Genomic DNA, 20,297 nt, shown 5'->3' on the forward strand with positions numbered 1-20,297 from the left:
CAACAAATGCCATACATTCCAATTTTGCCGCATACAAATCGGCGATCTGAATAATTCCTGGAGGAAAATTTTCTTTTTTTCCAAATAATTTAAATAAAATGCTATAGGAATAAAATTAAATTAACCCTAAAAATTATAAAATATACTGAATAAACTGATAATTATCAGTTTATGATTATTTGATCATAATTTAGATCAAGTACAGTATTGCTACGTTCAAGAGAACATCACTATGTTCAAGAGAAACCATTTTTTGCATGCATTCCACCAACAAGCAAGCATCAGCCTGGGAACTAAAACTCAGTTCAGGTCATTCTCACATCAATAGGTCCCAGGCAAAATAAATTTGAGGCAAATAACCACTGTAAAATCGCATGTGTTAGTTAGTTATGTGAGAGATTAATACATGCATTAATCAGATCATGAATAGCAGCCCACTCCCATTAGAGCTGGTAAAATCCCTAGCTTCAAAATTAAACAGTAAAAACGGCATTTTTACAAATGTCCGTGAATAACAATGAGTGGTTTAGGTCACTGCTTGGGTTGATTATGCTCTTTACGTTTTATATTACTAGCTATACATTTTGTGTCAGGGCACCATTCCGCTTACATTTTCTTTACGCCAGTATCAAGAGATCCTCTTAATTATTTCCAATGCTTCAGCTACCCAGCCCCTCTTCTCTTATAACTATTGATGAGGCCAAGCTTTAAAAACGGAACACTGAAAGAGCTGAAATTAAAACAATGAAAAGGAGACCCCAAATACGTAAAAAAATAACTGAGAGGCTGACGAAGGATAGGGTAGGACCCTTTAAGTAAAAGGAAGATGAAACCTCGTGATGCAAGTTGCATCTGTAAAACAGCTCAGACCAACTGTTCATTTCAGGCTCAGGAAGCACAGAAGGATTTGTACCTCCCAGAGCTCATGTTTATGGTTCTGTGCAACAGTGGATAACACCGCTAATACCCAGGGCTGGACAATCTCCTGAATTCCCTTTGCTTTTGTAAATTCTACCAGGCAGCAGAAGTAGCAAATTTGGTTACTAGCAGCTAATTAAAAGAGGAAGTAGTCTTCATTTCATTTTCTGGTATAAGATTTTTTGTTTGCTTCTTAAAACAATGCAAGTTCAAAGCAACGACAATACAGACATCTTGTTCCCCCTCCAGGAAGGATGCTGCACATAAGGGTGTACCGGCAAAGTATCATAATGAGATGGCTTTTTGAGAGCCTAAGGGTCTGTTATGATGATTTCAAGGTATGAGGCACAGAAGGTCAGCATCGCTAGTCAGTGGTCCATGGGAACTGGAACAGTTGGGTGAATAAAAGCTGTGTTGAATGGAAGAGAAAGAAATATAAGATAGAAAGCTAACCCAAATTCTACCACTATGAGAAAGGTAAGATCTGTTATTCTTGTTTTGGCACAAAATGCAAGACAACATTACTCTGCGAACTACAGCATGTTATCTATGTACAGATAAATTAGCAGCAATGCTCTATTACTCTCTCTCAGAATTAGGAATACAACTGTCTGAACAAAGTAGTCCCTTGCATCCTTGAGGCATCACAATAGGATACAAATGCTATAGAATTATTTTTACTTTAAAAGCTTTAATATACACTTTCTCCCTTGAGCACAAAGTTATTCACTATAATGACATGATAGCCAATAAGGAAGTAATAGCTTTGTGCCTTTGTGCATGCCGGTGAAGTGTCTGACCCCACATATTACAAGAAATGATTTGAGGCTAGTGATGTTTTGAGGCAGTTTACTGGAAGAAAGAAAACACGGGAGCAGGTTGCCTTGACGACACTGTGCCGCTGCACCAGAAATCAAGAGGAAATGTCGGCTCTTCTGCTATGTTAAGGACTGCAAAGTATTCACCAAACTGGGTTAAAAGAGAACTAATCCCACAGCAAGTCAGTGTTACCTGACCTATGCAGTATTAGCTATCACGTCCTATCATGAGCCTTATTAGAAAACTGATGAAAAAGCCAGATGGTTCATACTTCATAGCACAGGGCAATAAGAAGTAAACAGCAAGCGATATAGTAATGAGTGCTCAAAGTTTCCTTTTTTTTTCCTGGGAGACTCTGCAGGTCACTTCTGGTTCTGAGAGTCTACTCTGGTGGGAGAAGTGGTTTCTAATGGCGACCGCTTTTGATTTCATAGCAGGATTTCACAAAGATGTCTCTGCAGGCTGTATCACTTTCAGCAGTGATCACCATACTCTTAAATAAAAAATGTAAATATGAATTAGTCAGCTAGCACTGGATCAAAAATACATCCAGACCCTTAACATATTTTGCCATCACTGAATTTATCATGCATCCTACCAGATTTTATCAAAAAAGGATTTATCCACAAAGCACCCGGTTATGAATGAATTCCTCCAGGCAGTCATATTTTTTAAGATTTACTCCTTTTATAGGACTACGTTAAGCACAGAGAAGGGAGCTGAATCTGGCACACTCACACATCAGCCAAGAGCTCTAACAACTGGATTTAGAGTAGTGCAGATGACGACTGGTTTGTAAAATAAGGCACCCTATGCAGTTCGAGCTCCAACAAGGGGAGCAGAAGCAGATGTGTTCCTGCTCCAGAGTGAAACATTAAGTCCGGGAGAGAAATGGGACTTAAAGATTCACTTTAGACTTTCCTTAGCTCATCATAGCTCTCAAAGCAGCATTCTGATTTTCTTCTGTTGCTTCCATAGGCGATTCACTTTTTTTTTTTTTTAATGGGCCTGTGAATTGCGGATTTCTCTACCTTCCAGCTGGGCATTACCCCACATTGAGTGCACTGACGTCTGTTGGCTCAAACCCTACATCTTAATTGGCTCTACAGCTGCTACCAATCCGATGGTCTTGTTGCAAATAGAGTATCTTTAACGTACTATAGTATAACTAAATATTTGCTTTTGATCCAATTATTAAATCAGCATCACACCAAACAGCTGAAATCTTTTCCAAACTGATTTAACCAGTTAATCACTAATCTGACCACAATGGGTCACTTCTTATGCTTGGACTGGGTTTTGCTTTGTACGGAAATCTGAGTTACCCAGTTCCGTAACCTCTCCAGGACCTAAATACCCTGCTCTGCGCAGCCGTGAACCACATATCTCCAACTGGGACTTAAACCTTTGAATCCTGTATGGGAGTTAAAGCTGGCATGGACATTTTATCACTCTTATTACAACCTAGTTATTTATAAAATAAATGATACCAAGTGGGGAGACAGCATTCCTTCCTTCTCCTCTAATGACAGCAGCTGCATACATGAGAAGTTCTACAGAGTTCAATGGTGTAAAACCCAAAGAGAAGCACCTCGTATCACATTTAGAAGTGCTATTTGTCAGTATATAAGCAAATACAGACTAGAAGAGGAGTAAACGCTTAGAAGATATATGTACACATTCAAAATAAACAAGAAGATCAAGTTTCTTTCATTACCAGTATTTTAAGACTGGCTTTGCTTCTGTTTAATTTCACAGAATCTTACCACTCCGTTCTAAAAGAACACACTCAATCCTCTATTTTTAAAAGGGATGAATTCAGATACCCTTTCTATCATAAAGAAAATCAACCTCAACTGGTACATAATGCTTCTCTGAACAAAAAATTGCCTTGCTGTTCCTTAAGGACCAAGAGTAACTGCATGGTAACAATGTGCAATATTGCTTATGCCTCACATAAATAAGACATTGTCTGTAAATCGTTTCGAAGATAAAACAAAATCAGGGAAGAAAACAGACATATCCAAGACCACAGAATAATCTGTTGGGATAATGCATCAAAGTAAAACATCTCATCAGATACCAGACATCTTACAATTATCGCACAATTTAAATATTAAAAGTATCTTGAAGTATAGACACTGTGGAGAAATCTCCATTTGAAAACAATTCTGCATTTTAAGTGCCTTTTAATTTGATATTTTAATCCATTTCATACTTACAGTATTTTCATTCAGTTCCTGTTTCTACTATGCTTCAAACAGCAAATTCAAGAGATATGCAATGCAGGTACTACTTTACCAGGATTATATCCTTTTTAAAGAAGCAGTGATTTTCTCAGGATGAAGCTATTACCTGAGAGAGCTCAATAAGGAACCCACACAAGCTTCTTGCCACTTTCAAATTCCTTCCATGATAAATAAAGTCACTTTATAAATGAGAAATTCTGCATTATGGATTGCAAACGTTGAAAGGTAAAGCTACAAATACATTTGTATTATTTATAACCATAGATACACATAACAGAGACCATGAGAAATAAAACAGACACATCAAGCAATGCTTAGTATTTAATCTCTAAATTTATATTCAGCAAGGTAATTAGACGTGCTCAAATATATGAAACACTTGCAATCCCTGTTGATCAGTGCTTAAAAGGATTACTTCAATGCAAAGACTTACTAAAATGATTAAGCTAAGTTTTATTTGATGTCTGGTGCTTTCAGGGATTCTGTAGTTAAATAACTGCTGCACATTTCACAAGCCTATTGATTTAATAGAGGTATCTTTATTTATGTTAACTTAGGATGCTGCACATTGGCACTTATGGGTGCTAATAGCTGTATGACATGATATTCAAACATGATTTTGCTATAAACCCCTAGATTTTGATAAAAAAACTGTTAGGACACATTGTGAGTGCATGAAAGGCTGAGGCATGAATAAAGTTGCTAATTCACCAGTTGAATCAAATTGTTTTATATTTAAATTCTGCTTTTGTGATACTGCAAAAACAAAAGTATAGACACCTGTAATTAAGTTCTGTGGTCTGTAATTTTTCCCTTCAGGAGACCAGCAGTTGGAATGTTACAATGGTATTATGATAAAATTCATCATAACGAAGCAATGCACAGTCAAGAACCAAGCTATAGAATCTCACATCACAGATAAAATAGAGATTAAAAATCAAAACTGATTGAGAGATGTGACCCTTTCACTTGTAGAATGCCCCTTCAAATCCAGGTCTAATGGCCACAGAAATGGCATTTTCTGGAGCTGGCCAGAAACTTTCACTTTAGGGGAAATTTCAGGGTTTTTTTTTCATAAAATAAGTTTCTTATGGAAAAGAACAGGCACTCTTCTAAAATAAATTTGTGGTCTTTTCTTTAGGAAACACTGATATGAAATCTGGTTTTAGAGTTCCTCAAAGTTTATTATCAAAACAAATAAATTTTTTTTTTGTCAATATCGCTGTTTTCACTTGGCATCCTTTTCAGATATAACTGCCATTGCTCATAATGTCCCTGCCATTACGACCAGAGAATTCCTCATTTTCCATCCTTAGGAGATCTGGGAAGTTTTAATTCACTGCTGCCAGGCTGGACTTAGTGCTGGAGACTGAAGGCTCTCGGGATCTAGTACAGAGCCAAGCCTTAGCGAAACCTAAAGCTCTCAAGAAGGTCTTTAAGTCCTACAGTCTCTACAGGGACTTTCAGATCCTGCAACAAGGAGACAGGACTGTGGTGAGCATCAGCTTTAGGAGCTGCCTGTCCCACAGCACTTTGCTCTCTGGTAATCAGTCTTCACGCCATCTTCTGAAAACCTGGACTCCTAGGGAATGCCCCACCGCTGAGGTCCTGGGCTCCGTAAAAGCTTGCAAGAAATTTGATAGTGTTTCCTTGGAATTTTCCACTTTGGCAAAATACATCGTTTTTACCAAAACAGCAATTCTCAGTGATTTTTTTATTAAAGATTGTTTGGGTGGAAAGTTACCAGTGAGCTGTGGTCACCCAGCAGGTCTCTCTGTGATCGCTCTTTCCTCCTTTACCTTGTCTTTGCTACAGCTGTCAAAATACTTGGTTTATAAAACAGCTTCTCATAAACCCTTTAGTGTTTCATAGATTTGTGAATGATGGCAATGATAGTGCATACACTTATTAGGGATGATATATTTAGTTTAATATAACATATGAAAGGTATCACAATTGCATGTTATAATTGCAAAAAGGATAACTAATTTTGCAAAAAGGATAACTATTTTTGCAAAAAGGATAACTAATTCGAAACTTTGGTTTTGGTTTCTGAAATGGGTGTAAATTATAAAAATGGATCTGTAATTAGATGCTGGGTCCGTACCATACAGGCAAATTTTTTTTGCACTGCATTTGAAGGGGGGAATGCTGCCAGCATTTACTGTCAGGCAGATAAACTACATTTGAGTACTGCTTTGAGCAGAAACAAAAATACCCTGTCTGAAAGAATAGGCTCATTTTTGATAAGTCAGAAAGAAAAAACTCACCTGAGAACCAATGATAAGATAAATAAGGTGTTAATCATTCAATTAAGAAAAGACAGACTTACAGGAATTACATTACCAGTCTAAATCAGACAGTATTCCATTAATTTTTTTCAATTACAAGAAAAAATGGGAGGGGGGACGGCAATGATGAGACACACACAGTTAAAAGTGTCTACTTCTGATATCAACAGTTATTCACATATTTCACTCCTTTTCACCTTGGATGCTAAAAATTTTATTTCAAGTTTTTTAAAGGCACTCTATTATCTAACACAATCAGGAAAAGGCTTTTCCTAAAAATACTGATACCTGTATATTCTCTTGGGGAACGCGGCTGGTGCCAAGTGTATTTGTTAGATGGAAGGTTAAAGCAATTTGTGTTCAAAATAGAAACACACATACAGGGAAAAAAACCCAAAAGATATGCTATAGGCAGGGGATTTTATACAATTATCTCTTTCCTGTCACGTTAGCTAAAATTTATCTGCAATTGCTAAAAAACTAAGTCAGTATAATTAAGTTTTTAGCTATCAGTTTTTTATTTACATCTGTTTCAATTTCCAGTCTACCTGGCAAGATCTACCTGGCACTTGAGAACTGTGTCCTTTTCTATCACCAGCTTTGCTTGTCAAATCAATCCGAGTTCTTCAAAAGTGATTTATCATCAGGGACTTACTAGATAATTTCTCTGGATGGGAAATGAGAAGGAATTTCATTTGCTCTTCTTTCCCTGAACTGCTACCTGTGGCAAAGCTGACAAAACCAAAATGTCTTTTGCCACCAAAACGCTACTACATATGCATACGCTAGTTGTAAGCTAATAGTCGCTACATGTTTTTCAAGGGCTCTCACACTGAAATTTATTTTAAATCAAAACTTGCCGTGTTCTAGATTGACTTAAACTTCAAAGGTGCAACAAAACCCTAAAACGATGAGAGCATTTTTAGAGAAAAACTAGAGGAGAAATTATTTGCTCCAAAGAAAACCAAACCCACGTATGTTTAACAAGCTCTTCACCTTCCCTATACTGACAGCCTGTGTGCCATTAAATTGATTTATCGTGGAAAACAGATGATAATATACATTTGACTTTCAGGATGCAAGGTTGCTCTGTAGTTTAGATTCCATTAACTAATCTTAATGTACGAGTGATTAATTTGCTCACAAGTGTAACCGTTAGAACAGATGCAGCTAAATTGATTGACTGTATTACTTTGTAATTTCTGTCTCCACATTGGTGTAAGCATCATTCTCCACCAGAAGTTATGGGCTCAGTGTAAAAAACACTGGGTGAACTGGTGTGTGTCATTCAGCAGCAAACCACGATGAGTAAGATTTCTTTCCGGATTAAAAATAAGCAGATCAGACAATAACAAAAAGCTGAAGTTAAAAGTTCTAAATACAATAAACTATTACTTGTGCATTTATATTGCGTGGGTGCTGAAATGAAATCTTCAGTCAAAATCCCCTGCTACTGCAAATTACCTAACTTCAACACAGAAAAAAAATCACTGGGACTGATTTAACTACAGTGAATACAAAGCCATTTTGGACAGGCAGATGTTTCTTTAATTGTGCCAGTACTTCGCGCAGCCGTTCCGGCCATTTGACACTTGAGGATAATTAAATTCAAAAGCACCGTACCTTCCGAAGAGGTTTGAGCTTGGTCTCCATTATAAAGTCGTACTTGCAGAGTTCACAGCAGCGTGTGTCTGAGCTCTTAATCCACTGGTGCAGACAGGCCTGGTGAACAAAGCGCAGGGTCCCTGTGCAGCGACACGGTGTGATGAGGGGACTTTCATCATCTCCCTCACAGTGACAGATCCTGACAGGAAGGACAGCAAGAGCTAGTGAGGGAACTTGCCAACCAGCAAGGCAAAGGCACTGGTTTATTTACACTGCCTTTTCGTTTTCAGGCTTGACATTCATAAGACACAAGCTGTATGACCTTTCGGATTGAGGCCCAAGAACATATTCTTTGTTCCCTTCCGCCACTTAGTAACATCGCTTAGCTATTTCTCTTTGAATTTGCTACGTAGTCTGAAGGCGAATCAATAGAAATAACACTGTTTCTCCCTTTTATGCATAGCAAAACCTTTAAGACAAATATCAGTGGTCTTTCTTAGAGCTGAACTGTCCTTGGTCTGTAAGTAATGCCAATAAAATACACAAGGTTAACAGAATTGAAACCAAAACTGGAAATATCCAATAAGAAAAGTACAAGAAGTTCCTAGAATATCTCTTTGGAGTTACACGGTTAAAAGGATAAGAGAACAGTTTTGAGCACTTTAGAGTAATGTGTATGGCACAGAGTACGCACACATGCACACACTTTTTAGGAGGCAGGTGTTAAAAAGTCATGGTCCTTCCTCTTTTTCATTATTCAACGTCCCTTTGAAGCAGATAGCTGTGTTATCTGGGAAAACAAAAGCTACAGCTGTTAGCAGACCCCAAGGTTGATCCCAGAATTGTTGTTACCTTGTAATGGGATACAGAGCTTTTCACGTTGCGGTTTTGCATAAAATGCTCAGTGTCCTAACATCACAATCTGATGGTTTTCTTCTGTGACACATGTCCAAACGTCTTGGTGATTTTCCCCTCTTCCAAACAGACTCCTGATTATATCAAGAAAACATTCACCCACCGAAACCAGCGTTATTGGCAAGTATCTCTGTGAGGGCAGAGAAAGCTCTACTGTGAGCAGAAGACTTAACCAAACACCTGAAGTGAAGGAGGTTCACCTCAACGAAGAGTAACTTCCTCCCAACCCCACCCCAGAAACGCACAGCAAAGCACCCAAACCCTCATGAATGTCCTAAGAGTCAAATTAGCACGTAAGGGCAAAAAGAGCTGAAGCCTTAGAAATGTTATTTCGAAATAGAGAAGTAGCAACAACAGCTCAGATCCTGGTGTCACGCAAACAAAATTTATTGCTTAGAAACTTGGTACTTAGGAAAGGCACCCTCAGATACATGCGTGCAGAGGAGGCCAAACATGTCTGAGGAATAACTCACCCCTTTCTGCAGAAAAATGTGGCCACACTGCTTCCTGGGGTATGAAAAAGGCTGGGGAGGGCCCTGCATTGAGGTTCTCTTCCTACCAGCCAGGTTAGGGAAGAAGGGTGACCTTCCTCATAGCACAGGAGCGCCTGGCAAAGACACCCGGGGGAGACCGGCTACGGCACAGCACTGAGGCTGCCAAGTCCACAAGCAGGGGGAGGAGCAGATTTCAATGTCTATGTGAAAGATCTAGGGATCAAACCCAGCAGCTTCACTGTTCTCCCACGGTGTAGCCTAGAGCCATGAGAAAACGAATCTACAATAATGGGAAAGCAGAACAAAGCTGTTTTGCTAGAAATAACAGCATGAGACACGACAACCAAACAACCTATCAGCCAAACAAAAAAACCCCACCAAACCAAAACAAACCAAAAAAAACAGCCAAAAAAACGAAGCTCTGGGAACATGGTACACAAAAGTCAGGTTTTCAGTGTCTACAGTGGTGCCCATACGCTAATCAGCATCTCATACCCCACGGGAGTAGAGGGGAGAAGAAAATACCCACAACTCCTATCTTGCACACATTCATTTTTTGTGAGACACATTTTACAAGAACTCAGTTTACAGTCTTGTCTTTACTCACCCAGCCAAGCTAGGTGCATCAGCAGCTTAGTTCTTACATGGAAATTGTCTGTGAGCTGACTTCTTATTGAGCCTGTAGCTTAAGCAGAACTAAATTTTCAAAACACTGAACAGCTATTTTGCTAACAAATGCATTCCCAGCTGAGAGGTGCATAAAAAACATCATTTTCTTTTTAAATTAAAGCTGTTTCCCAAAGGAAAACTAGTATTCTTTGTTCATTTAAGTTCAAGCTATACACAATTTTTTTTACAGGCTTAGCATTTAAACTATTTAGAAATTAGACAACTAAGCTATGTACCCAAGAGCCTTTTTTCCACTACTGCCAGAATTGTTTAAAATTATGTTAAGAGCTAAAATACAAGCCTAAAACTCCAGTGGGATCTTCAAATAAAGTGACACTGCGAATGTGAAATGAATAGAAGTATTCTTTAGTAGAAATGCTTTTGCAGAAAAACACTATATGAATTATATGTTCTATTTGTGCCTTCGTTGTACAGAACTTACAAGCTAAACATATAAATAACAGGGTGACATTAAGAACTTACATTATACAGAACCTCGAACTAAATAATCTAATGGCCTCTTCTAGCTTTATAACCATGAAATATGTAATGAGTATAAAACCAAACTTCAAATGGAATTAAAGTCCAAAGAAAATAACCAAAGGCACGGTTTTCATTAGCTTGTATGCTCTTTGGTGCAATTTAGCACTTCGTTATTTGTTTAGCCAGAAGAAATTACCTTAAAAGAAATTTACGCTACCTAAACTCACAATCACAGTCTTTAAAGATACGTAGGTGCCTGACAGCTATTGAAACAAGCTGTGGGCTAATTGCTTAAATATCTTTTAAAGACTTGGGCCAGATAACTTGTATTATCTTGCTCAGTCATGAATACTGAATCAGAATTTTGTGCCTCTTCGCCCTTTGCTGTATTTATGTATCACGTACATCATAATTACCCCAAATTATAGAAAATAAATTGTGAATAATGGTTTTGAAAAATATGTTGTGCAAACAGAACTGAAGTAGGGATACAAAGCACAGACTTACCTAAACTGTATCTAAACCAGGTCAGAGGCAGAGAACTTTCATTCTAGTTTCCTATTTTCGCACGATCACAACTGTTCAAAATTTTGACCCATCAGACTGACCATTTACAGGGCTGAGAGTAAAATTTGCTTACATACTTTAGAAATGAGTTGAATGAAATCCCCCTGCTCTCCACTATAAAGAAAAGAAAAAAAAACATATATAAATTGCTAAATCCATACTGATTTATTTACAAGTTGTAGTACAGCACTGATCATGGTTAATAGCTGCAGTTCCAGCTGCTCAGGCACGCCTACAGAATTTACATACTCAGCTTTTCTCAAACTTTCTAGTCCTTTAGTAGATAAATGGCTTTCATTATAGAGCAATACTTTTGACTGTCTGGAAGTGGAGGGGAGGGAAATCAGCTATTTGACCAAATCCTTTTAGTTAGAATCCCCTTATAGTCACAAATTGAGCTGGCTTTTTTTTTTTTTTTTTTTTTTTTTTTTTTGGTATGTTTGTCAGATTCGTGCTTTAAAGATTCCTGCCTAGGAACAGGACCTTGCTTGGCTAGGGAAAAAGATGAGTACAAGGCTTCAAAGGAGCTTTTGCATTATAAATCATCCATACACCAGACAACACAGCATATATGAGCTATTAGATGAACTTCTGATTCAGATATAAAAATTATTTTGTGTGTGTGTGTATAATATACACCTACAGACATATCCCTACACATTGAGATCACAGAATATTTATTTTTCTTTAAAGAAAGCTCACTGTGAAACTTTATGAAATAACACTCTAACAGTGCAGTGATTCTTATACTTAAGTTTTTACTTTACATGCCAGTATTTTAATTAACCGGCACATACTTCTCTAGTACAGAATTGTTTCTACAACCTTCAGTGCATAGATGTGCCAAACAGAGAAATCTATGCCAACACTGTGCATTTAAAAGGATGTTCTTAAATACCAGGTCCACTTATAATGCAATAAATTGGCAAAAAAAAATATTTTGAAGGAAAAAAAATAAAAAATGCTAAATTGAAAACAAAATTTGTTTCTGTGAAAGATTTTGCATAATTCATATAAAACTGTTTCAGATTTCTTGTATGTTCCCTACACAAAAAACAATTCTCAAATAGAAACAGAATAGTTCAATTTAGCAAATTTGTAGAGAATGATGTATGTAAAAAAGAAAAGTTAGAGAAGTGTGCTGAGAGCATTTTAAATTATTTTACAGTATTTCTATTTGTTCAAAATATTCATCAAATGTAAGGCACACTGAAAGGATGCTGAAAAACTCACTGATAACGCAATGCTTGATTGAGAAATGGTATGTGACATACGAAGCTTCGTACCATAATGACTATGCAAAATGAGTACGTAAAGTTGCCAGTAGTTTAAGGAATACCACCTCCCTCACTGAAGGCTATACTGACACCATACGTTTCTTCCTAATTTCTTCATATTTTCTTCATAAACGAGAGAAATTTCTTATTGGGTTAAAATAATGTGATGTTACTAAACTAAACTCCCAGAAGTGAGGCACCTCCAGAACGTGGTATTGGCGCGCTGTCTTTATTTCCATGACCATGAACTGTTTTCCCTTGTTTCCCCTGGTCTTGTTCATTGCAAAAGGTAGAAGGCAGGAAGGGAAGGATGAAACAAGATGGCTACAGCTTGTAGACAGTCATGTGCTGATTGGGTTTAGGCTGATTTTCAGAAAAACAGCAAGAGCTATCGTGGATGACTGTTCTTCACTTCTCATCAAATTAAATTTTATTTTTTTTTACATATAGACAAACATTTCTAACTTAATCTCAGTTTAAAAGGTCAACTAAAATCAGTATGAAGCAAGAGTTCACACGGACATTTTTCAGGTTTTCCCGACAATGGTTTAGTTTGGCAAAACCATAGCAACAAAAAATTACAATCTAGATGCTTAGTCACCATCCCAACTGCTTATTGCAAGAGATACAGATAGATTCCAGCTAGTTTGTTGCTTTTCCTTCACATGCAAGATAACAATTTTACTCTCATTAAAGAGAATAGCTCCTAATCTCAGCTCTCATTGGAAAAACAGCAGTTATCCTAACCTGTCTTTCACTAATCCACTTTACTCTTCGGTAATTAAGGAAATAGGCCAATTTCTATGCCACTGCAGTGAAGTATAAAATGCAGTTATTGTGCAGGAGTCAGGTGTGCATCGTGAAACTTAGTGCTGTACCCTTACCCAGCTGGCAAGCGCCCCTCTCTGACAGTATCTGTGCAGCCGAGTTCCACAGACGGCTATCGCCAAAGGAAGGTGATTAAGGCTAAGAATGAATTAGCATCTCCCTGCTTGTGCTTCGAGCTACGGAAGAGCCTTGTCATTACGAGCGGCGCTGGTGAAAAGAGTTTGCAGTAATTCTGCACCACCAGAACTCTTTCAGTGGATCCTGTATTTGAGATTGGCGCTGCAGTTCAGTAGCTAATAAAATTTTCAAGGATTCTTGGCCATTACATATAGACAAAGGGTTTAGCTACAGTAACATAGTGCAGAGAGCTTTTACAGACTTCCTTAAAAATATATCACCTCAAGTTTTACCCTCATTAACAAATTGTACAACCTAGAGGAGTGCCTCTGAGGCTTTCAAAAATAGAAATGTATGTGGGGGCATGGGCATCCTGCTAATGACGTATGGTAATGTTTAAGGCCTATAAATGGCATAATTATGTAAAAAATGTATTGTTCTCTAATATTCCTAGGTGCTATACAGCTGTGTCTGTGCTAAGAAGTACTGCAGTGAAAGTGTAGCAAATCTGTTGAAAAAAAAACCAGCTGGTGCTAAAAACCTGGTATCCACATCAGGGTCATCTTGGCAGGGGTTGCTTTGTTTTGATTCTGATTTGGGGTTGAACCAGGAATACATCTTTCCGTTTGCTTTCACTCAAAAGGAACATAGTTGGAGAACCCTGAGACCGATCCTCAGTGTGATCTAGATCATGGTAAAAGTAAAGGTGATCAGATGTGCTTCAAACACAGTCTCCTTCTCTGAACTAAAGCACTAATGGACACCCCTTCACTGACAAAATTAGGAGGAGCTACTGCGTTGTGGCTGTGACATGTTTACTGCCCCTGTGATGCCATTTCTATGCATTGTGAACTACAGCATGGTAATAAACTACTGCAGAAGCCCAATCCCCGTACTGTCATTTTCCTGTGGATGGAAGTGTACCAGTAGAATAGAAATGCTTTCGAACTTTTTACTAATCCGCCTAATAAAAGGGGGAAATATCTCCTCCGTACAAATATGCCCAAGGAAGATAATGCCTAATCCAAAAAATATTAGTTTTGGTGAGAAATGATTGAAAAGGCAGTTAAAATCTTGACCTTCTCTGGAAAGCATACCTGGACTTATAATGATTATGCAAAGATAAATTCATACCCTGTTTAGCGGCTACATCTCATTGCTATATCTCACTATTACTAAAGGGAGCTTAGTCAGGGAGAAACAGCAAAGTTGGAAGATGCTGGGCCAAGCGAATCCCTGGCTTTGATTTTTGACAGAGGATTATTAGCTGCCAGCATGAAATACCATGAGCTCCAAGGTTATCTTAATTGGACCAAAAGGAACCAATTCCACATTTGCAACAGGATGCACAAAATTGCTGTCGTTACTGTATGATAATCTTAAGAAAACTATTCTCCTGTCCAGAAAAGGTCATTTTCTCATTTCGCCAATTTATAAAGTGCTTACACTGCTTTTAGTTAGAACATAAAATTAAACCAAACAACTTTATGAACATCTCACATCGAATAATTAACTCATTCATAAACAGAAACAAAAAAAATAACAAACTCTGCTCCTGCATAATTTATCACTTGGGGAAAAAAAATTTAAATTCACTAAATATGTTCACCCTGCAATAGGCTACAGTATGCCATGTTTCCCTTGCTTTCATTTTGCAGGCTTTTTTTTTTTTTTAATCTCGTTTCCATTCTTTCCACTGTTAAATCATAAAGTAATCTAAATGACAAATTGGTCTTCCTCTCCGTTTAAACACAGTGTGAATGAAGCACATTAATTCTCCATACCGAATGTAATCAATCCGTATACCTCTTCCCTGTCACTTCTGCCCTTCCATTATGTTATAGAGTCAGCTGCCTTTATCTGACTAGAGGAAAAAACATTTTCTAAATGTTGCACCACACCAGTGGAATTTCATAATGGTCTAGGTAAAGCTTTCTCTTGATTTCTGTAAACGTGATCAGAATTTGTAAGAGACCCAAGAGCAAACAACATTAGCAAAAGCATACTAAATCTTTTATTTTGTCAGCATTTCTTGTCCTCCTATTAATCTTCCATTATAGGTGATAAACAGGATATCTAACCATCCAAAGATTTACATGTAATTCCTGCCTCAGATTCACTGTCAGTGCAACTCAAGGCACATGTCAGACAAGATTTACTGCACTGAACACAGTTCAAAGAACTAGGGACTGCAACTTAAAAAAGGATTTAGATTTCCTCCCACCTGCCTAGTGACAGTCAAAGCTTTAAGTAACTGAACTCCCTACAGAGCATAGGCACACTTTAAGTATTTAATAACAGGACCCTTAAAACCAAGGGTCTCCCTTCACCCAAACTTTATAGCAGAAAGTGGTGTCATTTCACTGATAGGTTTTGAGAGAAAGAAGCAGAAACCAGGAGTCAGTTCTCCCCCGGTTAAGTGACCCTAACAAAGACATGCTTGCCTTGTTTCGGCTCTCCTTGCATCCTTCTGAATCATGGAGAGCTTCCAAAAGAGACTGCATAACCAGATGGCTAAAGAGGTGACAGATGGGGCGTTGAACCATCAGGCGGAGAATAGAATTAACCAGGATTTCGTGCTGCTTCAAAGACTGATGAACCACTAGACCATCACACAGAGGAGGAGATACCTTGAAGAGCAGGAGATTCCTATGAGAAAGTCACCTTGCAGAAAGAAGGCTTTGAACAGGAAAGTAAGCAGCGGTCACAATTCTTTAAAAGGAAGGGGCGAGGAGCCAACATGCAGGACAAGATTCAGAGATCTGGCTCCTAATGAAGGAACGTATCATCCTGAGACCCCAAGGAAGGCACTAACATTCCAGGGAGAAACAGTTTAGAAACCTCTTCAGCCAAACACTACAGTCTGGCAGTTCATGGATCAAACTTCATGGCTTCGGTATAAGTATTTCAAATGAGTGTTAAATTTCAATGGTAATATTTGAGCCTATGTATCTATCTTGTGTTCACCTTTCTCTTTTTTCCTCAAGACTTGTTTACTCCTAAGAGGCTTTCGGTCTGCTGATTTTCTGAGCAGTCTGCTACAAGAATATTTCAGGATGTAAGTATTTTCATGCAAAATACTACTTTTTCAGGTCCTGCTAAATAATATTATGAAGAAAAAACCCTGTTACAAAACTTGATTTCCCAGAGAGAAACTACATAATCATATTGCCTCTTGTCAAGTACAACGTACGCTATTTCTTTCCACCTATGTTAACACATAGAAATACTCATCCTAGTCTTTTCCTAAGTTTATAATGGGTTTTTAATTAATACACTAGCTTTTTAAGCTGATTTAAAAAATTATTCTTGAAGTAAATTCTGCAGATTTCATGATCAACTTCTCCCTTACTTCTCTCCATTCTTACCAGCCTTCTGGCATGCTCTACTCTTCTATTTACTCCTCAAATGAGGGCCTTCCTTTACCTGACCTCATATAGAGTCATTCATGGAGTTCAACAAAATCAAAATTCTACTTCCGATATGCCTTTTTTTCATAGTGAGAAACTCCATCTTATTTAAGTGTGTGTGCTTTCTTTCAGCGTACAGAATTACAGTTCAGTGTTATTGCTGAAATGACTGCACCAGTCCTACAAAAGGATCTTACACCAAAAGCCTGACTAGTCAAACAGAAAATATCTTTTAATTCTCCCATCATAAATAATAAAAATACCATAACATTAATTCAGAGTCGATACACAAACCACTTATGAAACACTATCATAATATCAACTAACCCTTTTTCTTTCCTTTGTGGTTCCTACATGAAAATCCATGGGGCCTGATCCTCACAATCCATTCACTTTACTGTGTCCCACACAGAGCCTTTGCCTTCAGTGCAGACCAAAGAAACCTGTTTCTGAGGCTGTGCCTCAAGCCACATGGCAAATTGCAGAACACAGTACATATGAAGAAAATCTCAGACACAGGGCAATTTAGGAAAAAGGGGACCCGACTGTGTGATTTAGAAAGCCTACCCTGTAAATCTAAATAAAACATAAAAAAAAATAGGTGACAAAACAACTCAGCATGGTCAGAACTAACTTACATAGTTGTCCCTAATCTCAGAAGCAGAAACCTTGCCTTCTAATGGACTCCAGACGAAAGAAATAGGTTCAGGGAAGAGATTGTAAAGATCATCATTGGTGTCATGTCATTGTTTCGTCTTGGAAATAGAGAAACAGTGACACTAGAAGGAGAAATGTCCCACATGAAGTGACCAAGAGGCCTGTGTTAGACTGGCAGAAGTACATATCGTGCCATGGTACTACACTTTATCTGCATGACTATTGTGCTTATGCTGGAACAAGGTGTGTCCTGTCACATTCCCGCTCATGTGGGAAATGCATATTGAGGAAACCATTCACTGCCTTATGTGCATCTACAAATGTGTTTCACTGCCAGTAATTCATGAGGAAGTAAGGGGAAAAAAAAACGCCTATCCAAACACTTAAAGACAAAATAACTGGCACCAGGAGGTGTTTGAGATCCCTGTTCCTCTGCTATTTCCACACAATCCCATCTAGGTGAGAGCCTCTCAGCCAGTTTTGTCACATCAACTAGACGACGTGAATACCTAGGATGAAAAGCTTGAAAAAAAAATCTCAAGAAAATAAATTTTCCACACCACAACCAGCTATGTTAATCCCAGTTTTAGAGTAAACATCACAAAAAACCCTTTTACCATTTCTCATGCAGAAAAATGGTTACTGTCTATGTGCACAACTGCATCGAAATGTCATTCTTTTTTTTGTTTCAGAAGCAAGATTGTGATTGTGAAGAAAAACATGCCACAGATCATAAGTCATTTAAGTGCCTGGACCTGCCCTATAAAACAGAAACTACAGTCTATACTGAATCAGTAGTAAAACCATCTTCCTTTTTCTTCAGCTGTCTGCAAATTGATTAAAACAGCTTACTAGCTATGAAAAATTAACATGCTTTTGATTTTGCAATGTTTCTCCTAGATGTATTATCATCAGTACGATACACCTAGTAATGACAACAAAACATACATCATTACCCCTGACATGAAGATAAATGCAATTATCACTGTCTTGACAAATTTTGCACAGCAGGCCAAGTTATCTACCATGTTGAGTTTAAGTCCGGTTGCTCAAAGATCACTTCTGCTGACAGTGAGCCCAGGAACACACACCTATCAAAAGATTTCAACCTTTCTCTACTAAACAAGAGCCCAGCTGAAAAATTTGCATGCGCATCCAAAAAGTCCAGCCTTGAACCAATCTCCAAGTCTTGCAAAAAGAGCCCGAATAATTATAATAAAATTGAATGGGTTGAGAAGACAGATAATAAGCTGCAGTCTGCTTTCCATCTGAAAGCAAAGTCTAAGTTTGGAGACTTAGGCAACAGCTAGGATTAATTTACCTGAGATTATTGCAAAACTTTGACTTTATTTTCTCTTTTCTTTTTTTTTTTTTTATTTTTTCTTAACAAGGTGTAGTTAAGCCTATATGAAGTTCCATACTGAAATAATTTATTTCAGTTTTTGGGTAGCTCATATTCAGTTAATAATGACTGAATAGCCCTATTGCATATTTACTGTGCCTACTACACTGAGTCTTAAATACAGGCAGGCTTGTTGTTTCAGAAATTTAAGACAACTCTGATGATGTTAAGGCAGTTATCTGTGCACAGCTCTGCATCATACCATGTAGACATACTTCAAGTGCTTCAAAAATGTATAACATATTTACCACCGCTGCTGTTCCTTTGCATTTCTGTAAGGGGAAGAGGTCCCAAGCCAGGGGTGTGGTCCCGATGTACGAGCTGATGTACAAACACAGCTGGACTTTACTCCGAAGAATCTTAAACTACCACGATAGACAACGGTCAGACAACGGAAACGTCCATTCTTACTTGGTAAGCGTAACAAGGAGTGCATAGCACTAGATGCATTAGTAATGGCTTATATCTCCCGCTATGAAAAAAAACACAATGCCTGCGTGTTATCTTTTTTCTTTTTAAAACTAGGATCTTTGTAGCGTGTTACTAGGTTGAAGTAGACTGTGAAACTGCATGATGTGGCATCATGAACTTCCTCATTCTGACTGTGTTTACATTTCCATGCAAATTTCTTCCCAGCAAAGAAAAGTGAGAAGTGTTGGGTTACCAGATCAAGAAACTAAGCCTGATCCTCATTTACACTGTGTAGATGAGAGTCAATGCTGGCTCACAAGTTTGGGGAGAACAAAAAAAAAAAAAAACCACCAAACTTGTTTCAGTTCTGTTAAACTTACGGGATGGTGCATTTTCATTTACCACTCAATTAAGTAACTCAAGTCCACCCAGCTGTCTACTCCAGATTCAGACATTAGCCCATTGCTCTCATTTCCAGGGGAAAATGCTCACCTTCTCATTGTGTGCTTCACACCAAGGGTATCAGACTGTCAGAAGCCTGAACTTCTGCACTAGAGAGAACTGCCAGTGTTGATTTTTCTTTCCCAAAGCTTATTTTAATGCTTATTCTGCCCAGTCACCCTTTGTATTCTTCCAGTACTTGTGATGGGTAGGAAACTAACAGCCCCTACACTTTCACAGTGTAGAGGTGTCCAGCAGTTCACAGTCCCGTACAACTCATGCCCAACTGGAAAGTGTGTTTTGCAGGCACCGTCCATCAGATTGCCATGGTAATGGTAGCTCTAGAGGACACTGAATCAAGACCATAACTGTATTTCATATAAGTCAATGAAAAATGACAAAGAGGGAACAAAGCTGTATTTGAACTGATCACCTAGGAAGGAAAAGCTCCATATCCCATTGTGTTGAGCTCTCTGGCACTCTGCCTCATGCCCTGCCTCTGGCTCGAGCTTTAAAACACAGTAATACTCTGCCAGAGGACACAGTGTGTCCGCCTTCATGAGGGCAAATGAAGAAAATAGAAACATTTAGTTCTCTTGTAGGATTACTGTTTTTAAACCAGAGAACTATGTCTTCAGATTGAGATATGCTAACTTCTCTGTAGCAAAGGTCTTAGTGCTATTTCTTACAGCCTGCCTAGCAGTTTATTACTGAGAAACAGTGACAGAAAGCAGACAAGAGAAG

At 38.1% G+C, this 20,297-nt stretch overlaps 1 protein-coding gene across 4 annotated transcripts in view; it reads right to left on the reverse strand.

Moving 5' to 3' along the window:
- MARCHF1 (membrane associated ring-CH-type finger 1) overlaps positions 1 to 20,297 on the reverse strand; it is a 243,211-nt gene that overhangs the window by 14,205 nt on the left and 208,709 nt on the right. For all 4 annotated transcript variants that reach the window (XM_074589808.1, XM_074589809.1, XM_074589810.1 and 1 more), the window contains one exon: positions 7,901 to 8,081. In XM_074589808.1, the coding sequence (XP_074445909.1) occupies positions 7,901 to 8,081 (181 nt within the window). The remainder of the gene's footprint in view (positions 1 to 7,900; positions 8,082 to 20,297) is intronic.

This window comes from Larus michahellis, chromosome 5 (genome assembly GCF_964199755.1).
Source record: "Larus michahellis chromosome 5, bLarMic1.1, whole genome shotgun sequence".
Classification (NCBI taxonomy): domain Eukaryota; kingdom Metazoa; phylum Chordata; class Aves; order Charadriiformes; family Laridae; genus Larus; species Larus michahellis.